This window comes from Stegodyphus dumicola, chromosome X1 (assembly GCF_044657685.1).
Source record: "Stegodyphus dumicola isolate Sdum_Otavi_A_Nest chromosome X1, ASM4465768v1".
Taxonomy (NCBI): domain Eukaryota; kingdom Metazoa; phylum Arthropoda; class Arachnida; order Araneae; family Eresidae; genus Stegodyphus; species Stegodyphus dumicola.
In genome coordinates this window covers 89,996,505-90,017,308 of record NC_140780.1, presented here as the reverse complement: position 1 = coordinate 90,017,308, position 20,804 = coordinate 89,996,505, and the positions used below count along the sequence as shown (strand labels likewise).

Sequence of the window (20,804 nt, the reverse complement as noted above, 5' to 3'; positions counted from 1 at the left end):
GTAAAGATGCTTTAAAGATGGACAATACTGGAATGGATGCCATTTTTTTAACACAGTTTATAAGTTAGTTTATAAAAAAATGTAAAACTTTCTAATGTTTGTTTTATATCTGACTGTCTCGTAGTCTGTGTTGGTAGAAAGTTGCGCACAAGTTGCACTGGGTTAGCAATTAACAATTTTGGTTACTGTTAAGAAGCCATATTACAAAGTATTAAAAATGGCCTTCCTTGGAAAAGCTAAAAAGGATGATTGTTAGCTGAAGAACTTGGAAAGAAAGCATTTCTGGAATACAAAGTGATAGATTTAAAGAAGATAATTATGAATAGTAAGGAGTACAAAGATAATACTGTTATGGAATTATTAAATACATTTAAAAATGAAAGAATCGAAAGAGAAGCAAAAAAAGAGCAAGGAAAAGGGAATTCGACTTGAGAAGTTACAGTTAGTAGTGAGTAATAAGAATGCAGAGGCAAGGGACAATTTTGGACAGTTAGATGAGAACATGGAATTGCATTGTGAACTTCAAAACTTAATGCTAAAATTCAATCTAAAAGAGGCAGACATAAGCCTTTACTTAGTTTTATTTGATATAGCTACACTTTGACACAAATCAGACTTTTGATGCATTATTCAGGCTTTGGTTGCTAAATTTTGAATGGTTAATTCAAATTTGAGTTTCTACTTAAAATGTGTTTATAAAATTATGTTGAGAAAATGAGTCTCACGATTCAGGCACTTGCACTTTTTCAATAAACATAATTTTTAGAAATACATTCTTATACTTTTTCATTAAAGGCAGATTTCAAACTCTATTTTATTTAAAAAGCTTCAATGTTAGGTAAAATAAAAAAAATCATCTTCTTTCTTTTTGTTTGAAAAGCTAGAGAAATCTGATATTCATAAAATTCGGGAATCTTTTGAGGTTTGGATTTAGATCCTCAAAAATTTATAATCAGACTTACATTGATGTTTTTTCAAAGCAAATAAAAAATTATACATAATTGTAATATTTCTTAGCCAATTTTGAGATACATCATCATAATACCAATGTATGAAGGTTAAAAAATAGTATATTGAATAGCAACACTGAAACCTGAAGGATGCAACTGTAATGAAGTCCCATTCCCCAAAATTGTTTTCATCATAACTCCAGTTAGGACAATAAATACGAAATTTCCCGAGTTAGGTGTAACTCAGTGAACGGCAACCTACATAGAATAATCAGTTTGCAAAAGAAGATTCACACTAATGTTCTTGTCAAAATTTCTTGCAGAAGGTGTATTTGAAATAGATACAGCTTTTACTAATGATGGGCATTTTGTGAAATATTACGGGAGATTTAATATAAAATATTGTGCATGCCCTTGCTGTAAATCAGATGCCAATTTTACTTATATTAATTCTAAAATCCACTTAGCTTCAAAGAATACAGTAGATCTATCACTAACAATCGCATAAATATTTACAGTGTGAACTAAACAAGACGATGGGCAGGTGTAATTAAATATCAATAATGTTATGCGTTAGTTGAAGAATGAGAACAGTTTTCCTACTTGTTCATAATATTGAATGAAACGTTTTTCATGTTTCCATTTCCCCCCTCTCGTATAGTTTTTACATGCCATTCCTTTCTGTATAAGTCTGGTGTTGGACCATAGTTCCTAATTTGAACATGCCACCTTAAATCGTCCAAGCAGTTTTGGGAGATGAAGTTCGATATAGTGTATGAAAATATTACTTTATTTTCTGGTAACCTCTGTTGGTAAGTCCAGTTGCATACATCTGTAAATTACAGCTGAAGGTCTGAAACAAATGTAAGTGGTCAATTTAGATTGCTATAGAATGTCATTCTGAAGTAATGAGGGTTTGAAACGTATTCTGCAAGTATCTGGAATACCACGATTAAAGAAAATGAAACATCAGATTTCGAAACTGAAAATTTACATAGCAAAACAGCAATATGATTTTTATAGCACACTGCATGAAGTTTATAGTAGATACGTAATAAATCATAGTACAGTCTTTCGTTGAGCTACTCATTTACATAAGAATGAGTCAGGATGTAGAAGGTGATAAAAAGCCAAAAAGACCAAAATTATCAACAGAAGAAGGAAATGTGTAGAAAGAAAGCATATCATTGAGCAACATGGAAAAAAAAAATATCTCAAGCTACAAGGATGTCACTAGCATCAGTATACCACATTCTGAGAAATGCTTTGTAAGAAGAAAGCTTGCACCCTATACGTTCTTTACAGCTTGGTGCAACTCTGCTAAACCAAAATTTGATAATTAAGGTGAATGATGACACTCGAATAATCTGACGAAATGTATTCAATAACTTTTGGCCAGATATTACATTGCGGTCAAACCAGTGAGGAATTTCATCCTCCCCATGACACAAAAATTTCTAATGCACAATCGTAGATAAAACAAATAATCATCTCTCCCTAAGATGAACTAAAAGTTATTATGGAAGACAGTTCCAGGTGGAGAAAGTGTGAAAGCAAACGTTTCTCAGAAAAAGGCTTGAAAACCACCTGATTTGATTAGAGATGGACATGAAAAGGTTGTAGCCAAATACTAATAAGAAGTTTTACTTCATCCAACATAAAGTCTACACATGAATCCACCAGACCTTAAATATGAGCTTAACTTAAAGGAGCCCCTCAAGTTGACAGCTTAGTTCCTTCATAAAAGTTTTTTCAGTGATTGCTCAAACCATTTAAAAAATGAGGGGAAGATAGAGAGAGGCAGGGCAAGCAAAAAAAAATAACGACCATCTTTATTAACCCTAACGGGGGGAGGTCAAATATTGGCACGTACGGTCACAGAGACCGCGTCTCGTAATGATTTAAATAAGAAGTTTTATTCCAAATATTAAAATTTTATTTTACGCATACATTCTATAAACACATCTTCAAACGGGGGGGGGGGGAATTTTTTTTTTTTACAAAGAAATCAATCAACACAAGGAACATCTTTTCTGCAACATAAACTCTTTTTTACCCCCCCAAAAAAAACACCACTTACAAATCTAAATTATGCAAAACAAACTAGAATAACTATTATTTTTATGAATAATAATTATTTTCCATTAATTTACCATATGATAGATATATTCAGATGAAAAATATAAATATTGTACGAAACACACACAAAAAAAAAAAAAAAATGACAGTACCTTAACTATCAGTAATATCATTGTGTTCTTGCAAAAAATATCAATTTACTTAGCATATTCTTGTGCACATTCGCGACATGATTTTTGTGTACATACCAAACAAACTGGCGTTTTACAACTTGCGCATAAATGCGAAAGGTTTCAGTTCTTCCTTTTTCTCTAATATTTCCTTTGTGAAAAAGAGTTCCCAAATGCTTTTAGCATCCGTATTTTCTCCCAATTTTCCATGTGCTCTTAATCCTGGAAGAGGAACTATATTATATGCAGTTCTCGCATTTTGTTGAGGTTGAATAGATGACCACTTGAAGCGGTTTCTCCCATAATAATATTGCGTAAATGAAATGGCTTCAGTCTCTGGTTCAATGATTCATTGTTAGATTCAGAAAGTTCTGATATCGTGGAATATGAACTTTCATTTGCAAAATCTTCTTGGCATTCATCTTCGTCGCTAAATTCCCTTCCTACTTCATCAAGAATTCTTCGCAGCTCTTCTGCATAACGCAAATCAGGATATATGATATTTCTCACACCGAGTCTCAGAGCCATGTTTCCACCTGGGACAAAAATTGTAGCACTGAGAGGGAAGTGCGTTCTGACATACCACTCTCAGACAAAGGACTAGAATTTCACAATGAAGCAGGTGTAAAACATGTTAGCTAATGGATGAAAATTATCAAGGTCACAAAAGGAGAAGCTAGCGGGAAAATCCATTCAATCAGACTAAATATAGAGTAAGGGTGATAGGAACAACACCTATAGCGGTATCTGAGACTGCACCTCCCCAGTTACGGGTTAAACTGAAGAATATGAATGCTGTCCCCCTACCTACAACAGACATCCTGCTGTCCTACTAACAAGAATAAAATTTCAACAGTAAACAGCAGAGTCCATCAACAACAAAGCCACAGCATTCACAGATGGACACGTTAGATCGACAGTCTACATTCCTATGCAAAAGAACTTCAATTGTGCAAAATAGCAAGGATACCTGAAAACCAAGAAAGCATTCAGCATGCAGGACAGAATAAAAGCAGCATTCAAATACGGCCAGCGAATTACCTGACATTGAAATCGACAAATCCCCCAATACAATTAACTGAGAGAGCCAGATGGCAATATTATAATTTCACAACTTAGCAAACAATTCTAAAAATTGTGTTTGGAATTATTCAATACTAAAGAAACGTGCAAAATACAAAAACTACACTCATGTAGATAAAATGCCACAGTAGGAACCTACATAATGATGCTGCAGATATATTTGCAATGAAGGCAGCACAAAAGCAAATAGAATTTCTTGATGTGCCATTTCTTGAGACTCAGCTAAATATGTACACACAAAAGATCTGGTCACAAGAGTGCAAAGAAGACAATAAAGCTCAAAGTACACAAGGTTTCCTAATGAAATATTTGTTAGGCCATGCCCCATTCCTGGAATTCTCCTGAAAGAAGACTCTGGCAAACACCGACACATGCTCATGATGAGAACTGGGCAACACGGATCATGTTTTCAAATGTCCGCTAACAAAAGCCACGCCACTTAAAAGGACCCTCCAACACTGATATACCATTTAGACGTCTATTAATAACACAGCAACACATCCTGCTAAAACATTAAAAAATTATGGAGAAACTGAGTCATTACAGACTTGAAACCTGCCAGGTAAAATAATGCAAGACAAGCCAAACTTAAACAGCATACACAGGATACTATATACAATATTATACAACAGTATGATTAAATAAACCAGGAATTTACCCAGATAAACATGTACTACAGAATACATCATATAACAAATACCCGACTGCGATATAACAAATAAAGGAGTTCCATACCCATTAATAGCCTACCACCTCTTCCATTAAAACTCGGCAATATACTAATGGCTCCATGGTGGAGTTAATTCTAAAGACAGTGTGCTCGTATGTTACTTGTGTATTTCATGGTGAAGTCGCCAGTGCCCCACTCACTTCTGCTACCTACAGAAAATAGCATAGCACTCACATGCAATTTTTAAGAAACAGGGATTTATATGAAACACAAAAGATAAACCGCCTGAAATAAAATAACAGCTAAGAAAAAAGCGCAATGCATTATTTTCTAAATAAACTCCCAATTGTCTTTTGTGCTATCCCGGCAGCCATTATCGGGTCTAAAAAACAACATGGTCATTACAGTTTGCAAAAATCAAATTATTTTCTATTTTATTTCCAAATGATAATCAGCACATGATGGACAATTTGAAATGAACTAAATTATTATGCACATAAATTAATTAAAAAAAATAAATTATTAACTGATGAAGACTCGTGACATTGCATGATTCCTGTTCAGAACTGCAAACGTATTTCGAAAATTAAACGAGTGTTTGCTGCAGGCCAGTGGCACTTAAGAGGTCAAAGAGCTTCAAGCAGCTTGCAAACCATAGTTAAGGGGCCTGAGAGCTGCAGTTTGGCCATGCCTGTTATAAACAATTAGACTAAAATTGCAATCCTTTCAGATTTAACCAACTGATCAGATGAATATGAGATATGCAGTCGGTAACAATGTAAAGAAACTGTTTAGCATAGAAATTGGGTTACTAAAATTTCAGGACAGAAAGTCCATGAATCCAGTCAAAATGTGGTACATCATTCAATGTTTAAGCAGCCACAGCCAAATCAGCTATCCTTCATTTCGAAATGAAAACACGTAATCCACGAAAATCTTATAGTCAAAAGGAAGTTCCAGTTAACAAAGAACCGAAATTCTTTTCAAAGTTGTCTTCAAAGGTCATTCTTGTTTCGAGTTTGGTGAAGAAATTTTGCTAGAGCATGTCCGTCCAGCGAACAACATACCAAATCTAAGGTAGAAAAGTGACAAGGAGGATTAGAACAAATAATGATTACAACTAGTAAAGAAAATGATACAGGGTTACTTTCTGCCCCTATAAATGATCAAATGTCACCTTTAGCTGAAACAAATGTTGTTGAATTTGACTAGTTAAACAAGCTAGAAAAAAAGTCAGGAAACATGACTTAAGGGGTAATCAAAATTTGGTGCTCAAATAACAGTGATACCATGAAAGGCATCCAATATAATACCAATGGGGAAGTGAGATGAGAGATATACACATAAACCAGGAAATCGTACATAAAGCTGCAATACGAGAATGAGTTCTTAGAAAAACTTTGGATTTTAGCTGAAAATAATTAAAACACAGTTTGGAAGATGCATTACTAGTGAGTTCTAAAGTGATTTGTGGAGAAAGAGTGAAATAAGTAATGCTGCCCTCGTGTAAATGAGAATGTGTTTCGAAAATAGCGCACAATGTTTAATTAGCAAGACACATTTAGGTGAAGAAAAGACACAGCAATGCCTCAAACTTTTGTTTTACTGGCCAATGATTAGAAGTGCTATAAAAAATACTTTGAGAGCTGCAGGCAGTGTCTGCTTTAGAGAATGATTACCTAGAGAGATAGTATTCTTATCCAGCCACTTGCAAAACCTGAGAACCCCTTCGAAGTAAGGAATGCAGACTGTATTGGTCCCCTAGAACCACTGCTGCGTATAGGACGAACATTTAGTACTTGTATCAGAGATTTGCGTAAACAGTGGGCACAGATTGTGCCAGTAAGAAACATACAAGCAAAAATGACTTGTGATGTTCTCATGAAAATTTTAACTCAAACAAGCTTTCCAAAAATTATCTGTACTGATCAAAGCACTATTTTTACCTCACAGCTAATGAGAGCCTTTATAGATGCCTCTTATAGATGTTTTACAGACAGCACCCATATTTCCAAACCCTAAAAGCACGGGTGTAGTAGACCAATGGAAGAGAACACTAAAAGAAATGTTGAATAAGAACATTCAGTACCATTACCGTGATTAACATCTGGGGTTCCATTTTTGTTCTTTGCGTAGCTTGAAATTCCCTACAGCACCACTACTATTTCTCCAACCAAATGGTGTCAGTTTGTCTTCCAACAGGACCGTTAATGCGGTTTAAGAACTTTTGAATGGTAAGAGAGATATACCAGTTACTGCTTCTTGTACCATTGACAACTATTTAGATGACTTTCAAAATATGCTGCAAAGTGCTCACGCGATAGCATATGATAATGTGAATAAAAACCAGAGGGATTATGCTTTTAGGTATAATTTGAGGTCACATGAGAAAAATTTAAAGTAGGAGACCAAGTGTGAATTTTGGTTACATCATCACAATAACTACTAAATACTTCACAAGAACCAGTCATTATCATAGAGATCCTGAGACCACATTCTGTTTTGACTGGAAAATGAAAGTATGAAGGAGTTTTACCTAAATAAATTATATCCAGATGTGTCTAGAAGACAACAGGTTACACAATACACTCCCACCGACCAAAATAAAAAGACACAAAATATTATGAAGTACATCGAAAATTGTCACAGGTGATTAGTTAAGCAATAACAACACAAACTCGGTAAAATATTATGCAAGTATGCAGTTTTTAGTAGAAATCTTGATAGTATGAAAGTTGATGAATATTCTGTCAGAGTTACTGCTGTGTGTACACCCTAGAAGTTACACTCGTATCAAATCCCCCCTCAAGGGATTAAGATTATCAGTAAGATGATTACTTCAGAAGATCATCCAAAGTGAAGATGATTGGTAAATTAATTAGTTGCTCGAGCTTGAATTAACAGAGCATAGCAATTATGATTGGGCTCACCCTGTTGTATGCATAGCAAAAATGAACGTGGAAGTATGACTGTGTGTTTATTTTATGTTATTAAATAAATCTGCAGGATCAGACATATCCAATGAAACATGCAAAATAACTGCTCTGCAAGATTGAGAATTTGCAATGCATCACCTTGCTTAACTTGACAAACAGATACTGAAGATCCCAATGAGAGATGAAGAGAAGAATTATGCACCATTTGTGAAGCACTTAAGCTATTATCAGCAGAAAGTATTACCATTCAAAATAAAAAATGCGCAAAGCATATTTAAAAAGTAATGAACAGAATACTAATTCTATAAAAAAACTGTCGCTTATACAATAATGATTTGGTAATTTTTTCTGAAGACTGGAAGGAGCACTTAGAGCATATGAAAAGTATTCAAAACCTTATGAAGGCATACTTGCCAACCTATGACACTCAAAAATCAGGAGATTTTTTAAAGAAATCAGGAGATTTTTCACAATGTTAAAAAGACTTTTTAAATGATAAAAATATGGTTTTTAATAATGAATTAACTTTAATAGTAACTAATTCTTAAATGCAAGCAACACAAAAATACCTTACACATAAAAAAACATTTTTATTACTTGCATCGTTTACGGAAATAAAAAAAAAAAAAGGAGGGAATTTTAGTTTAGAAAATTAGGATGTTTCTTTCTTAAAGAACTAATTTTGTTCACTACAATTGACACGTAGGCCTGCTTTCGCTAAGAAAAGTTTTTCTAATGTGTCATCACTAATATTAGATCTAAATTTAGTCCTCGTTTACGCAACAACATTGAAAATCCTCTCACACTCTGTACTACTATGGGGAACTGTCAAGATGGCCAACACAATTCTAGACAGTTGGCTATATTTTAAAATTCCATCAGCACCTTTCAGTTTTCCAATTAAACTCCACTGGGTGTCAATCCTAGCTGATTTTATAACTTCATTCAAGTTTTCTAATTGTAAACTGCTGTTATGCAGCTGTTGGAACTGTTTCAATTTTTCCTTCCTTTTAGAACTCCTTTTAAAATAATAAAAAATATCAACAATGTGTTCATCCACATTTATTGGTAAAGAAGCTGCCCCTTTTTCAGCTGCTAAATTTAAGAGGTGACAGGTGCACCTCATAATCTGCAAATCTGAATTTTCCTTTCTTAAGATGCCTGCAACACCAGTCTTCAAGCCTACCAATACTGGTGCATTATCGGCACCAAGTGCTAAGCAATTATCCAGAGGGCCTGCATTTTCTTTTAAAGTTTAATAATTAGCCTGTCAAATGTCCTTCTAAAATGGGGACAGAAAGTATACTGCACTCAATTTCTTAAGAATCTGGATTAAAAAAAGAAACAACAATTGGATACAGTTTTGAATCGGTATTATTGCTTCTATCCGTAGAGAGGCAGAACGGAGCTGTTTTGTGCAATCAATAACTGAAGATTTATTTTTCAAATCCATTTCTTTAACAATTGCACCTGTTTTGGTTCTTGCACTTGAGTATTTCTTAGCAATTTCACTATCGGGAAACATTTTTCTAAATAAAGCTGCAGCGTGATCCGATGCATTCAGTGGCAGGTTGTGCTCCAGTAAAAAGGCAGAGAACAGACATTCTGCATTAATAACTTTTTGGTCCTTTGTTTCCGAAGAAAAATTCAATTTTTCGTTTTTTTAAAAAACAACTCATGTTATCCTCGTGTTTTTGTGTTCGCACATGTTTGAGAACATCCACCCTTCCACATTGCGAATTCGAAAAATCACAACGACAGGTGGTGCACATCACAAATTTATTACATTTCCTTGAGGAAATAATGAAAAGAAAGTCAACTGTGTACGATTTTTGAAACGTACACGAGTATTTCATTCTCGCAGACATAACAAAAGATGATAATTTCTAAAACTATTTCCCGAAGGCACGTGCACTCACACAACTCAGCACAAATTGAACGAAATAACTAAAGAACATCCAAATAACAGCTTGCCTTGTCCTCATTGGCTAATATACGCCAGCTGACACGCAGTGGAGTTCGATGCCCATTGGAGAATTGGAGAACGACGTTTCTGGGATACGTATAATGCTCTCACTCACAAAGCATAAGTTATCTGATTCGTAAGGTTTTGTTTTAGATATAATCTAGAGAAAATTCAATTGCTTTCAGACGTCCAAAATCACTTTTGTTCATATAACAAAGTATTAAGCCAAGTTCCATAAAAATCGTGAGAAATTTTAAGAATAAGAAAAAGTCGGGAGTCTCCCGCCTAAATCGGGAGATTTGGCAACTCTGTGAAGGATATGTTTACTGTAAATCCAGAAAAGTGCAATTTTGGTAAAAGGGAACTGAAATTACTTGTCGACATTTTAGGTTCTGGACCAGAAAAGTGCAATTTTGGTAAAAGGGAACTGAAATTACTTGTCGACATTTTAGGTTCTGGAAGGCATTCACTGTACCCAGAAAAAGTGGAATCTATGAAGATACCTAGACCAGGGTTTCTTAAACTGTGGGTCGCAAAAAATTTTAGCAGTTTGATATTTCTTTAACTTCTAATAATTTTACAATTACCAAATATTTTTACACAGTGTATCTGAAAATAAACAAAGATAAGACAATACAGACAAAGAAAAAAATGAAAACGTTTTGATGCATTCTTTTTATAATATAAACGTTATTTTCCTTGCTTTGCACCTGATGCCATCATTTCGTCTGTTACTTATATATTAATTTTCACATTGTTCTATGTCTTAAAATTAAAAATCAATGACCTAAAACTGCAATAGTATATTACAGTACAAGTGAAAAAATTAGTTTCACTCACGTATGTGTCGGACTTGCGCAATACTTATGAGGGTCGCACAAAATTTTTGTAAATATTATGGGGTCCTGTGGGGTTGCAAAAAAATCTGTGATAAAAGGGAGTCGCGACTGAAAAAGTTTAAGAAACCCTGGTCTAGACCAACAATAAAAAGGAAGTAGGAAGCACATGGTATTTTAGAACTTTCCAGCTACTACCATGACTACACTCTGAATTTTGCCACTTTACTATTTCATTTTACAAACTTGACTAAGAAGATTATCCTCTGACATCCCTTGGGTACATGAAGAAACAGCTTTTCAGAAATTACAGAGACATCTTTCCGATATGTAATCACTATTCACTCCTGTACTAAATAAACATTTCCAAATATATATTGACATTTCAGGGCTGGTGCCTGTATGTCTCAAACAGATGATGAAGGGAAAGAGTACTTCTATAGCCCAAAACTAACATCTTGTCAAAATATATGGCACTCAAGTGAGAAGGAATCCTGTAGTGTTTTCTCGGCTGTTCAGAAATTTGATACACATATTTTTGGAGCAGATATCCAGGTTGTATCTGACCATAATCCTTTTAGGTACCTAATGCAAACTCAACCCAACACAGCTAAGGTCGTCTGTTGTGGCATTACAAAGGTATAATATAAGGCTTTCTTACTGAATAGGAAGACAACATGGAAACGCAAATGCTCTATGGGGATTACCTAGCAGTAACTCAGTGAGTGGGTAGCATGGCATACAGAAGATAACAGGCGAACAAACTGTCTGTAACATTTAAGGAAATTCTTTATCATTATTTATATTTAACAAAAGTTATTATATATGCATCCTCTTTTATAATGATTCAGAATTGCGGTCAGGTTTATGTAAAACTACCATGGTAACCAAATGCCACTGACTATTCTGTACACTAATCTTATTTTGATATGAAATTATAATTTTATCATGTTATCATACAAGTGTTGAAAGTGCATGGTTTACGTACACGTGATTTTGTGTACTCCAGTGAAATGGTACGTTCTGGGTACGACATTGCGAGTGCATGCAGGGGTACACAGAAGAAAAACTTCAGATTTGACAGTGTGCATGATCTTTAAGGAGACATATATGCTTCCCAAGCAGGGACATATATGAAGTGAAAAAATGCTAAGAAAGCGCAAAGTGAAAGTTAACTGGTGGATGCTGTTGTGAAGGCGGACAGAAACTTTGCCAAAAAAATTGAAAGCGTTAGGACGACTTTATAAGAAGATGTGTACAACATGGTTCAAAGATTTCTGTCAATAATTTAATAAGTAAAAAATCTTTATTCCTTTGTGTGCATGTATTAAATAAATTTTAAAAAAATTTCTCATGAAGCTAGCTATCTTCCTTGAGTTTCATGGATATATCAACTTTATGGCCTGTTCTGCATTCTACAACATACAGTGAGGAAGTCAGCAGAAAACATTTTGTGTATTTAAGGAATTGTTCTTCAAAATATAGAGTAATCATCATTCCAATTTGTATTGCATTAATAACTATAAGAAACTTGCATCAGGTTAACTAAAATTACTTCAACAAACTTGATATCATTCTAATCCATATTAAAGGAATTTCATTATAATAATAACCTACTTACTGTAGAGTACCTGCTAATGAACAGAAGGGAAATAAAACATTATCATATTCCCTAACAATTGACACATTTCTTTTTATAAATTTTATCATTTGAAAATTGGAAGAGGAGAATTATGTGAATAATTTCTGAAAGAACTCGTTACAGTAAGAACACAACAAAAGTAGTCATGGATAAACTACAAGTAACTAGTATTGTATTATTTCTTTAAAAGAAACCTACATTCCAATAGGAATATAAAGTAATTTTAATATTACAATATCTAATAAGATATCTTCATTTCTACTTCCCCGTGATCTGTATCTCACTTATTCTTATCTTCTCTGCTACTCCTCAGGCCTCAAATCATCCATGAATAATTAGAGAAGATTAATGTGCTGCTGACTCAGTAGAATTGCTGTTTCATTGTGATTGGTCTATTATATAAGGCGAGCAAAATGTTCATCAGTTAGAAAGGAAGGTTTCTGTGTGACCTTTGTGGGTAGTTTGCATAGGTTTTTATCTTTGTTAGTAAGATGAAAACAATCATGACATGAATGAATGCATTTTAAAATTTAAGGGAGCTCGTTTCCTAAATGCACTGAGGAAGGGGGATATAATGCAAATTATAATCTGGTGATAAAAATCTATGTGGAAAAACATGGGAGAAAATACAGTATGTGTGTGAAAACAGGGTGGATCATTCAAAATGCTAATGGAAAAAGTTCATAAGCAATGATATGTTTATGCAGTGGTGAACAAAAAGTATTTAGTGCTCCTCATCTTTCATCTTTTTAAAGTTCTTGCTCCCCATCATGGTTTGTATTCACAAACTAATAAATGAGTTTGTGGCTCCTTGCAAATGCATTTTGCATAACACCATAAATTTGCCTCTGCAAACTAAATGTTTCACGAAGAAATGTTGCACTTATTTTACCAAGAAACATTTTAAAGATCATTTGGAGTCAATCTAACTTCATTAAAAGGAAAACCTATATTATTCGACTGTGCATGGCAAAAGTTAAACTATTTTTGTCATGGAAAACGAAATTTGCGTCCTCCTGAAATGTCAATAAAGTCTTCCATTTTTAAGATTTTTTTCTTAATATCATTTGTCTAAAGTTTCAACTTACAAATATTCACTTTGCACATATGCACACTGAAAAGCCCGGAAAAAACTAATAAACACAAGCCTACTGGGATCACACAGCAATGGCACATATGCATTAACAAATGCTTATATAAATCTACAGATAGAGAAAATTTTTACAGTTTTCACCATAACAACTGCAAGTTAAGCAAATTGAATGTACTTCTTGAGATGTCTAGTAATAAAGACCAACTGCATAAATATGACCAACACTGGTCGTCAAGGATCATTTCATATGAAACATGCACCATACTGCTCCAAGTAACATCAGAAATGAATACTAAAGCCTCAACAAATCAACAAAGAGCAATGTTCCCTAGATGATATGGGTACAGCAAGATGCCTCACTGTAGTACAACTGCTGAATGCAGAGCTACGCATCTTGCCCAGGCTCGGAAACATGTCTATAGGACAAGTGATGACTGAAAACTAGTAGTCTTGTTCGATTTTCGAGCAGAGAGAATTAACAAACAGCAATGTTCCCTAGATGATATGGGTACAGCAAGATGCCTCACTGTAGTACAACTGCTGAATGCAGAGCTATGCATCTTGTCCAGGCTCGGAAACATGTCTATAGGACGAGTGATGACTGAAAACTAGTAGTCTCGTCCGATTTTCGAGCAGAGAGAATACATGCAGAAAAAACCTCATGAAGTTATCGATCCTGCATGCGAACAGGGGATCATACAAAATGGTAATAGCTATATAATTTTATAATCTGTCCTTAACTGGCAATCACTGGGAAACTGCTACCTTAATTAGAAAAATCAGAAAAATTCCATACATAGATGTCCTGCATTCATTTTGATGGCTTTGACTTCCTTGAACAGGAAAACCTGAGTGATGTAAAATTTTATCACACAGGTCTAGAGATGCCAAATTACAGTTAAAGAACACTCATCCGTTTGGAGACATTCCAAAATTCTATGTGATCTAACACATCTGTGACATCAAGCAATGCAGCATGGAACACACAAACCTTACACTTTGGAATACAAAATAACCATGGCTGCTCTGCAAAAAGTACTTCATTTATTGTGTGTAGAATACTTGCATGTGAAAATTCATGAAAGGCCTAGTGCCATTATATTTATGCCTTTTACATCTTGCTGGGAGGCCTATAAGCAATAAGACAATGTACTAGCTTTCCCAACACTTTAGTGTATGCCTGTATACAAACAAAATGAAATAAGTAGACAAAAATTATTTTTCATAAATAAGTATCCATAATTATTTTAACAAAATCATAACATTTTTAACAAAATTACTAATGCACTACAGGAATAGTTATTACAAAACAATTACTCTAGCTATGTTTTTTAATAAATCCCAAGGTCCTTCTTGATTGTCCATTGCTCTTTCATGCACAGCTAAAAGAGAAAACAAAGTAGATTACACTATTGAAATAACTTTTTCAACAAAATAATAGTTTTATGAATAGTAAAAATAAATATTCATAACCTAAAAGAAATATCAATAAATCTGCTCTTAAAGAACTTGATAGTTGCCACTATTAAGATAAATATCCTTAGTTCTGAAAGATAAGTGAAAAACATGGTTATGCATTGCAATATATAGCAATAACGTGCTCAAACACAGCTGCTTAACCTAAGCAAAATCCTTCATTAAATGGACAGTGCAGTCAAATTCTTTGTAAAATCTCAGAAAAAATGCCCAAGCTGCAAGCATCTGAGCATGCTATCGACAAATTATTCAAAATATTCGAAGAAATTTTCTGCTCCAAGAATACTGCTTAATGGACTAAGTGTCATACTATGTTTATAACTCTCCATCTGGAGTAACATGTATAATTAGGGAAACTTTATTATTGTGTAGTCACAATGTTTAAATAAAGTACCAGGTACATAATCTATTCTGTGGCCGTTCTATATTGTCAACCTGGCTATTTTGTACTTTTTCACAATGCTATGTGTGCTTCTGTTGTCTGTTGTGTCTCAGTTCATACTATATATGCAATGCTAATCAAATAAATGTACACAAAATTCTTTTTACTATAGCAGACCTTAAGATTTGATCTTATTCTTTCCCATGTATTAATCCATTTTTAGCTTAACCAGGTTTTCACCAGCTTGACAGCCTTTCTTAGCTATTCCAGATGGTATTTTCATGACAGTTTGAGTTTTGCACGACCCATCTACAATTATTTACCTTTTTACTTAGTTCACCTAATTATTTTAAATTTAAAAAAAACTACGCAAATACATATATATTATCTTTAATATTTATATCATTATTAATATCTCCTCAGTAATTTTACTGGTATCATTCGAAAACTACTTATGCTTTCGATATTGGGTAGGGTATTGAACACAGGGATTCTAGTGCTACACCAAAAATTTCTTTGGCACAGTCAAATCAAAATATAGATAAAATACTGTAATTCATCTAACTACTTGTCAAAATGCTTATCTTAACTCACGGTTTTGCCCAGGAAAATCACATTTCTTGCAAAAATGTCATAGAGTCTTGACAAATATTCCACTTTTCAAATGTCCGTCCCAAAATCAAAACTGCATGCAATGAATTTTTACTAAAACCATGTTAAAATTACTGGTTATTAATATCTATTTCCTTACTGATTAATTACAACTATTGGTAATATTTATGGCAATTTTTTATTATTATTCCTCCATGCTCCTGTTGGCAAGAGTAATTAGCACTGCTGAAAAGCAAGGAAAGTATCTGGTCATCTAGTTACAGAGTTATACATTATAAGGGGTCAGTTAAGTGAAAATTTTACTATGTTTTTGACAACAGGAAATGTCTTCTTTCTTGAAAAGAATTCTTGGGTCTGTCCTACTTCCAAACATCTTCTTAACAGCTTATCAATTATATTATTAGTTATACTTCTGTTAATACTTTGTTTTCATTAAAGTTCCTTACACTTTGATTGTCTTTTTTAATTTACCAAAGAAGTACTTAAAATAATATATTCCTTTAAGAATAAATAAAGCCTGATGGTGAACTTACTTCAATAAAAATAAATGAAAGGAAAATATAACAAACAGTAAAGACTGTAAAAGCAAAATCCACCCATCCCCAGCAAAAATATATCTAGTCTTTTAATAAAAGGCACAGGTATATAACATATACCGGTATTCTTTCAATTTTTTAACATCTTAAAAAACGCTAATTTCTCTAGACCAAAAGCTGTAATCTTGAATTTCTAGTGTTTACTTTTGATTCTAAAGGCAGCACTGCCCTATCAATGATCAAAATTTTGCAGTTATGAAAATAATATGACACATACATGCTGAACTTCAATCAAAACTGAAAAAGATTCTTTATATGATTTTAATACCAGTATATAAAATATACCAGCGACCATACTGCGGGTACCATGCCAATAGATGGCAGCATCAGACTTATCCTTCTCTACTCTATGGCATGACATGGGGATGGAGAGTTTAATGAACCTAACAAACAATAATAATGTACTTTATGAATAAATGTAATTTAGTTTCTTTTTTATTTTTTGCTTACTTCAGTTGAGTTTTCATATGTTTGTTTAGCTAACATTTTAATTTCACCACATCAGCCTTTCCCCCCCCTTGAGACAAACTCATTGATTTCTAAATTGTCATCTGGTGTCATAAGGTTACACAATTATATAAGGGTTAAATGCAGCATGTTAATCCCGTAAGACACCCATTACTTTGTTTTCCAAAACCCTGGGTTTCAATAAGATCACACAAAAGGGAACCTTACTCACAAATATAACAAATAACCATTCGCTTTATGTTTTCACACCGTAGTGGAATGGAAATCTGATATTTGCAAACATGGCTTTATGCTTTAGGGAATCCTCTTTGTTAACACTTTTAGCGTGGCGCCGGTCTCTGGGGGCCGGCAGTGAACTTTCCATGTGGCCGGCATCGGTCCCTGGGGACTAGCACTGGAATTTTCGTTTGGCTGGCATCAGTCCGCGGGACCGGCAGCATTAAAAAATAAATATAGTCTCAATGAAATGTGATCAAATTTAGTTTTAATGAAATGTATTGAAATATTCTAAAAAAAAATACTACTTAGATTGCTGCCGGCTGAATGGAAAGGACAGCAAATCCGGCGCCGCGCTCAACGTGTTAATGTCGGGTGAAACACTAGAGAACATGAGAAATTCCCCCCCCCCCAAGTACGCGGCTTTCGAAATAACTCCTCACAGTTGATGAAAGGGGACAAAATGCTTAAGGCCAGCTTTAGATGCAAATAATTTATTTTGGGAAAGAAAATATTCACTGGTTCCGCAGGGCTAGGGAAGAGCTTCACAGTGTGTTTGTACTTTACCTCTATTGAAGAGATGTTCTACTTGAGCAAAATTATACATCGAAATTTTAAAAAGGGGCTGGAAATCAAAATGAGGTCTTTGAGGTGTATCAAATAATAAAATAGATTAACAGCGTTTCTTCCTGAACAAAATGATATATAACAACATATATTTACCAAAAATTAAAAAGAGGCCCTTAAGGTGCTCGAAAATCAAAAGTCTGCTGTGGGAGGGGTTTCTTGGTATCACAGCAAGAAGCATGTTCTTTTTATATATTATCCAAAGCATAAAATATAATTTTTAAAAGCTGAGTCAAAGTTTCATTTTTTGAGTTTTTATTTTTCACCCGAGTTACATTTTCTTGTAACATTACACTAGAATAATAGAGCATGATACGGTTTACTCATACAGTGTTATATTTGCTAATTTTTTTGATAAAATAATAAGATTGAATTTAAATCACTTTCAAAAGCTTTACATAAGTGTGTTTCAACTGGGTGGCATTATCAAATCACCTAAAAACATAAATATTATTTCTAAAACTTTAAATTTCTAAAGAAATTATAAAACTTTTTCACTTCAGAAAATGCTCTACAGGGGCAGTTGTAAAAAATATATACCAGCTTTCAAAATTCAGGATTTTGTTCTAGATTTTCTTTTAAGTCTCAATTGTGCATTCTTGGGGTCCAAAAGTTACAGTTTACCGTGTATCTTTTAGTGGACAATTATTTCACAAGACACTCTTTTACTCTCCATACTACTTTTATTACATGTACAAAAAATATCCTCACTCTTATACATGCTTATATCTACAGCTACTCGCATTTCAGTCATTTTCTTCTTATTAGTGCCCGTGATTCGATGCTTGGCGCTGTGCCTGCTTTAAGTCCAATTATGATATACCACATCAATAGTTATAGATATACCACATTCCTCCCCTTTATCATAACTGCAGTCTATCTGGGGGATGTCAAATTCTACTGGAACGACGCAAAGGTTGTGGCACTGCTGGTTTCTTTCATAACCTGTTTGTATCTATATGCAACAGGTCCTGTGGATGGAACATCTCGTACAACCTTGGGCTTGGAGGACGACACAGATTCATCTGCCTGGTGGCTATTATCTTTGGATGGTTCGGGAACTCCACTCTTATCAGGCTCTTTGGAAATCACGAGAGCTGGAGAAGGACGTATGAACCCCTCGTCTGTTATGATTCCTCCATCATGCATCTGATTGATATGTCGTCACCATAGCTGACCATCTACATTTATGGTGTTATGAAGTTGCCCATCCTTGGATTGGACGGTTCCAAATCTTCATCGCCTATCACCTTGGCGATAATTCCTTGCTGCCAATCTATCTCCTTGGTCTGCAAACTCGTAGCTTCCTTTTTGAACTCTGTCTTGCACCCTCCTTTTGAGATCTGGTCACAATAAATCTATTCTTGTTAGATTTCCCTCTTCAGCATTAGCATTGCATGGCTCTGCAGTTGGAGCTTTCCCTTATTGTATGTTTCAAAGTTCCTGGATAATTTTGCATTGTTCTTAAAGATTGTTTTGCTGTAAACATATACTGTTCAGCCTGCCCATTACTAGATGGTTTAAATGGTGCTGTAGTTCTGCGTTTGATTCCGTTACTCTGTAGAAATAGCTTAAACTCATGTGAAATAAATTGTGGCTCGTTATCACTCACTAACAATATTGGTAATCCGAATCGTGCAAAAAAAAGTTCCGTAAACATTCTATTGTTTTGAAAGTCGAGCTTGATTTCATTGGACAGGCTTCTAGCCATTTTGAGTGAGCATCCACAATTATCAAAAACATATGCTCAAAAATAGGTCCTGCATAATCGATGTGAATACATTCCACTGGAGCACTTGGATACTCCCAATGATGAACTTTTACCTAAGGAGGATCTATTTTATGTTTTGCACATTCAGACAGTTTTTGGAAGTACTTTCGCGATCTTTATGTAAATTATTAATGAATGTAATATTAATTAATGAATGAATGTAACAAACGAGAATGTAAATTATTAAAATCTTGATAGAAATTAAAACATGTGTAGTATTGGGTGGAAGCAAAAGAATACAGAATGCACTGGAATTTTCTACCGCTTTCCGCAATTCTTTGGCCAATAAAATGACGTGCACCTGTCTGCACTCGCACGCACCAAAGGTTATCTTAATGCAGAAAAAGGGAGAAAAGCTATTTCTGGGATTATGATTCACCGTTTGACGTTCGATATAAGGAAGTTGTTTATTTAGTTTCGGATTTAGTACGGGGAAAAAATGTGCGTTTGTTAAAAAAAAAAAAAAAAAGCAATAGAAAGGAAAAATAAGTGCTTTAGAGAAAAAGTAAGCACCTATACGGGCTTTTCTATTTTATTTTCAAATATAAGGACTTATAAGAACCGCTACGAACACTATTTTATTATATGTACAAAAAATATCATCACTCTTATACACACTTATATCTACAGCTACTCGCATTCTAGTCATTTTCTTATTACTGCGTGCGCTTGGCGCTGTGCCAACTTTAAGTCCGATTATGATATACCACATCGATAGTTCTCGTTATAACACAGTTCATGTAAAATTTTACCGCAATTTAAATTCTTTTATACACCGCACCAGAAAGAATTTAAAAAAAATCGCAATACTTTTTTTTGTAGCAGCATAATGCATTAATTAATGAAATTAAAGTATCTCTGCAAACTTCACAAAGTAAATGAATAATCTTTTTACTATCAAACATTTATTCTATTTGTTTTCCTTGCTAATTCTTTTATGACAAACAGCCAGCAGCATTTTCAGTAACACTGAACAGTATTTCTAAATTTAATGCCTTTTATTTCATTGTTGTTAGATTGCACAGTGATATTTACTTTCAGCTGTAAAGTAAGTTCACCAGTAAAACTTTCAGTTCTCAAACTGTACTTATATTAGCGGTCAAAGGAAACTGCAATTTGAAGTAGGAGGAAAAAATGCAGTACCTTAAACCATAACTTCTCTTACTACAATACAACCTGCTATTATTATAAATAATTATTGACATTCCTGTGCTACATTACATACTGATAA

General features: G+C 34.1%; 1 protein-coding gene across 1 annotated transcript in view; it reads right to left on the bottom strand.

The window, feature by feature from the left end:
* LOC118193352 (diacylglycerol kinase theta-like) overlaps positions 1 to 20,804 on the bottom strand; it is a 238,058-nt gene that overhangs the window by 88,102 nt on the left and 129,152 nt on the right. Inside the window, exon 12 of the mRNA XM_035364432.2 lies at positions 14,743 to 14,807. Coding sequence (XP_035220323.1) covers positions 14,743 to 14,807 — 65 coding nt within the window. The remainder of the gene's footprint in view (positions 1 to 14,742; positions 14,808 to 20,804) is intronic.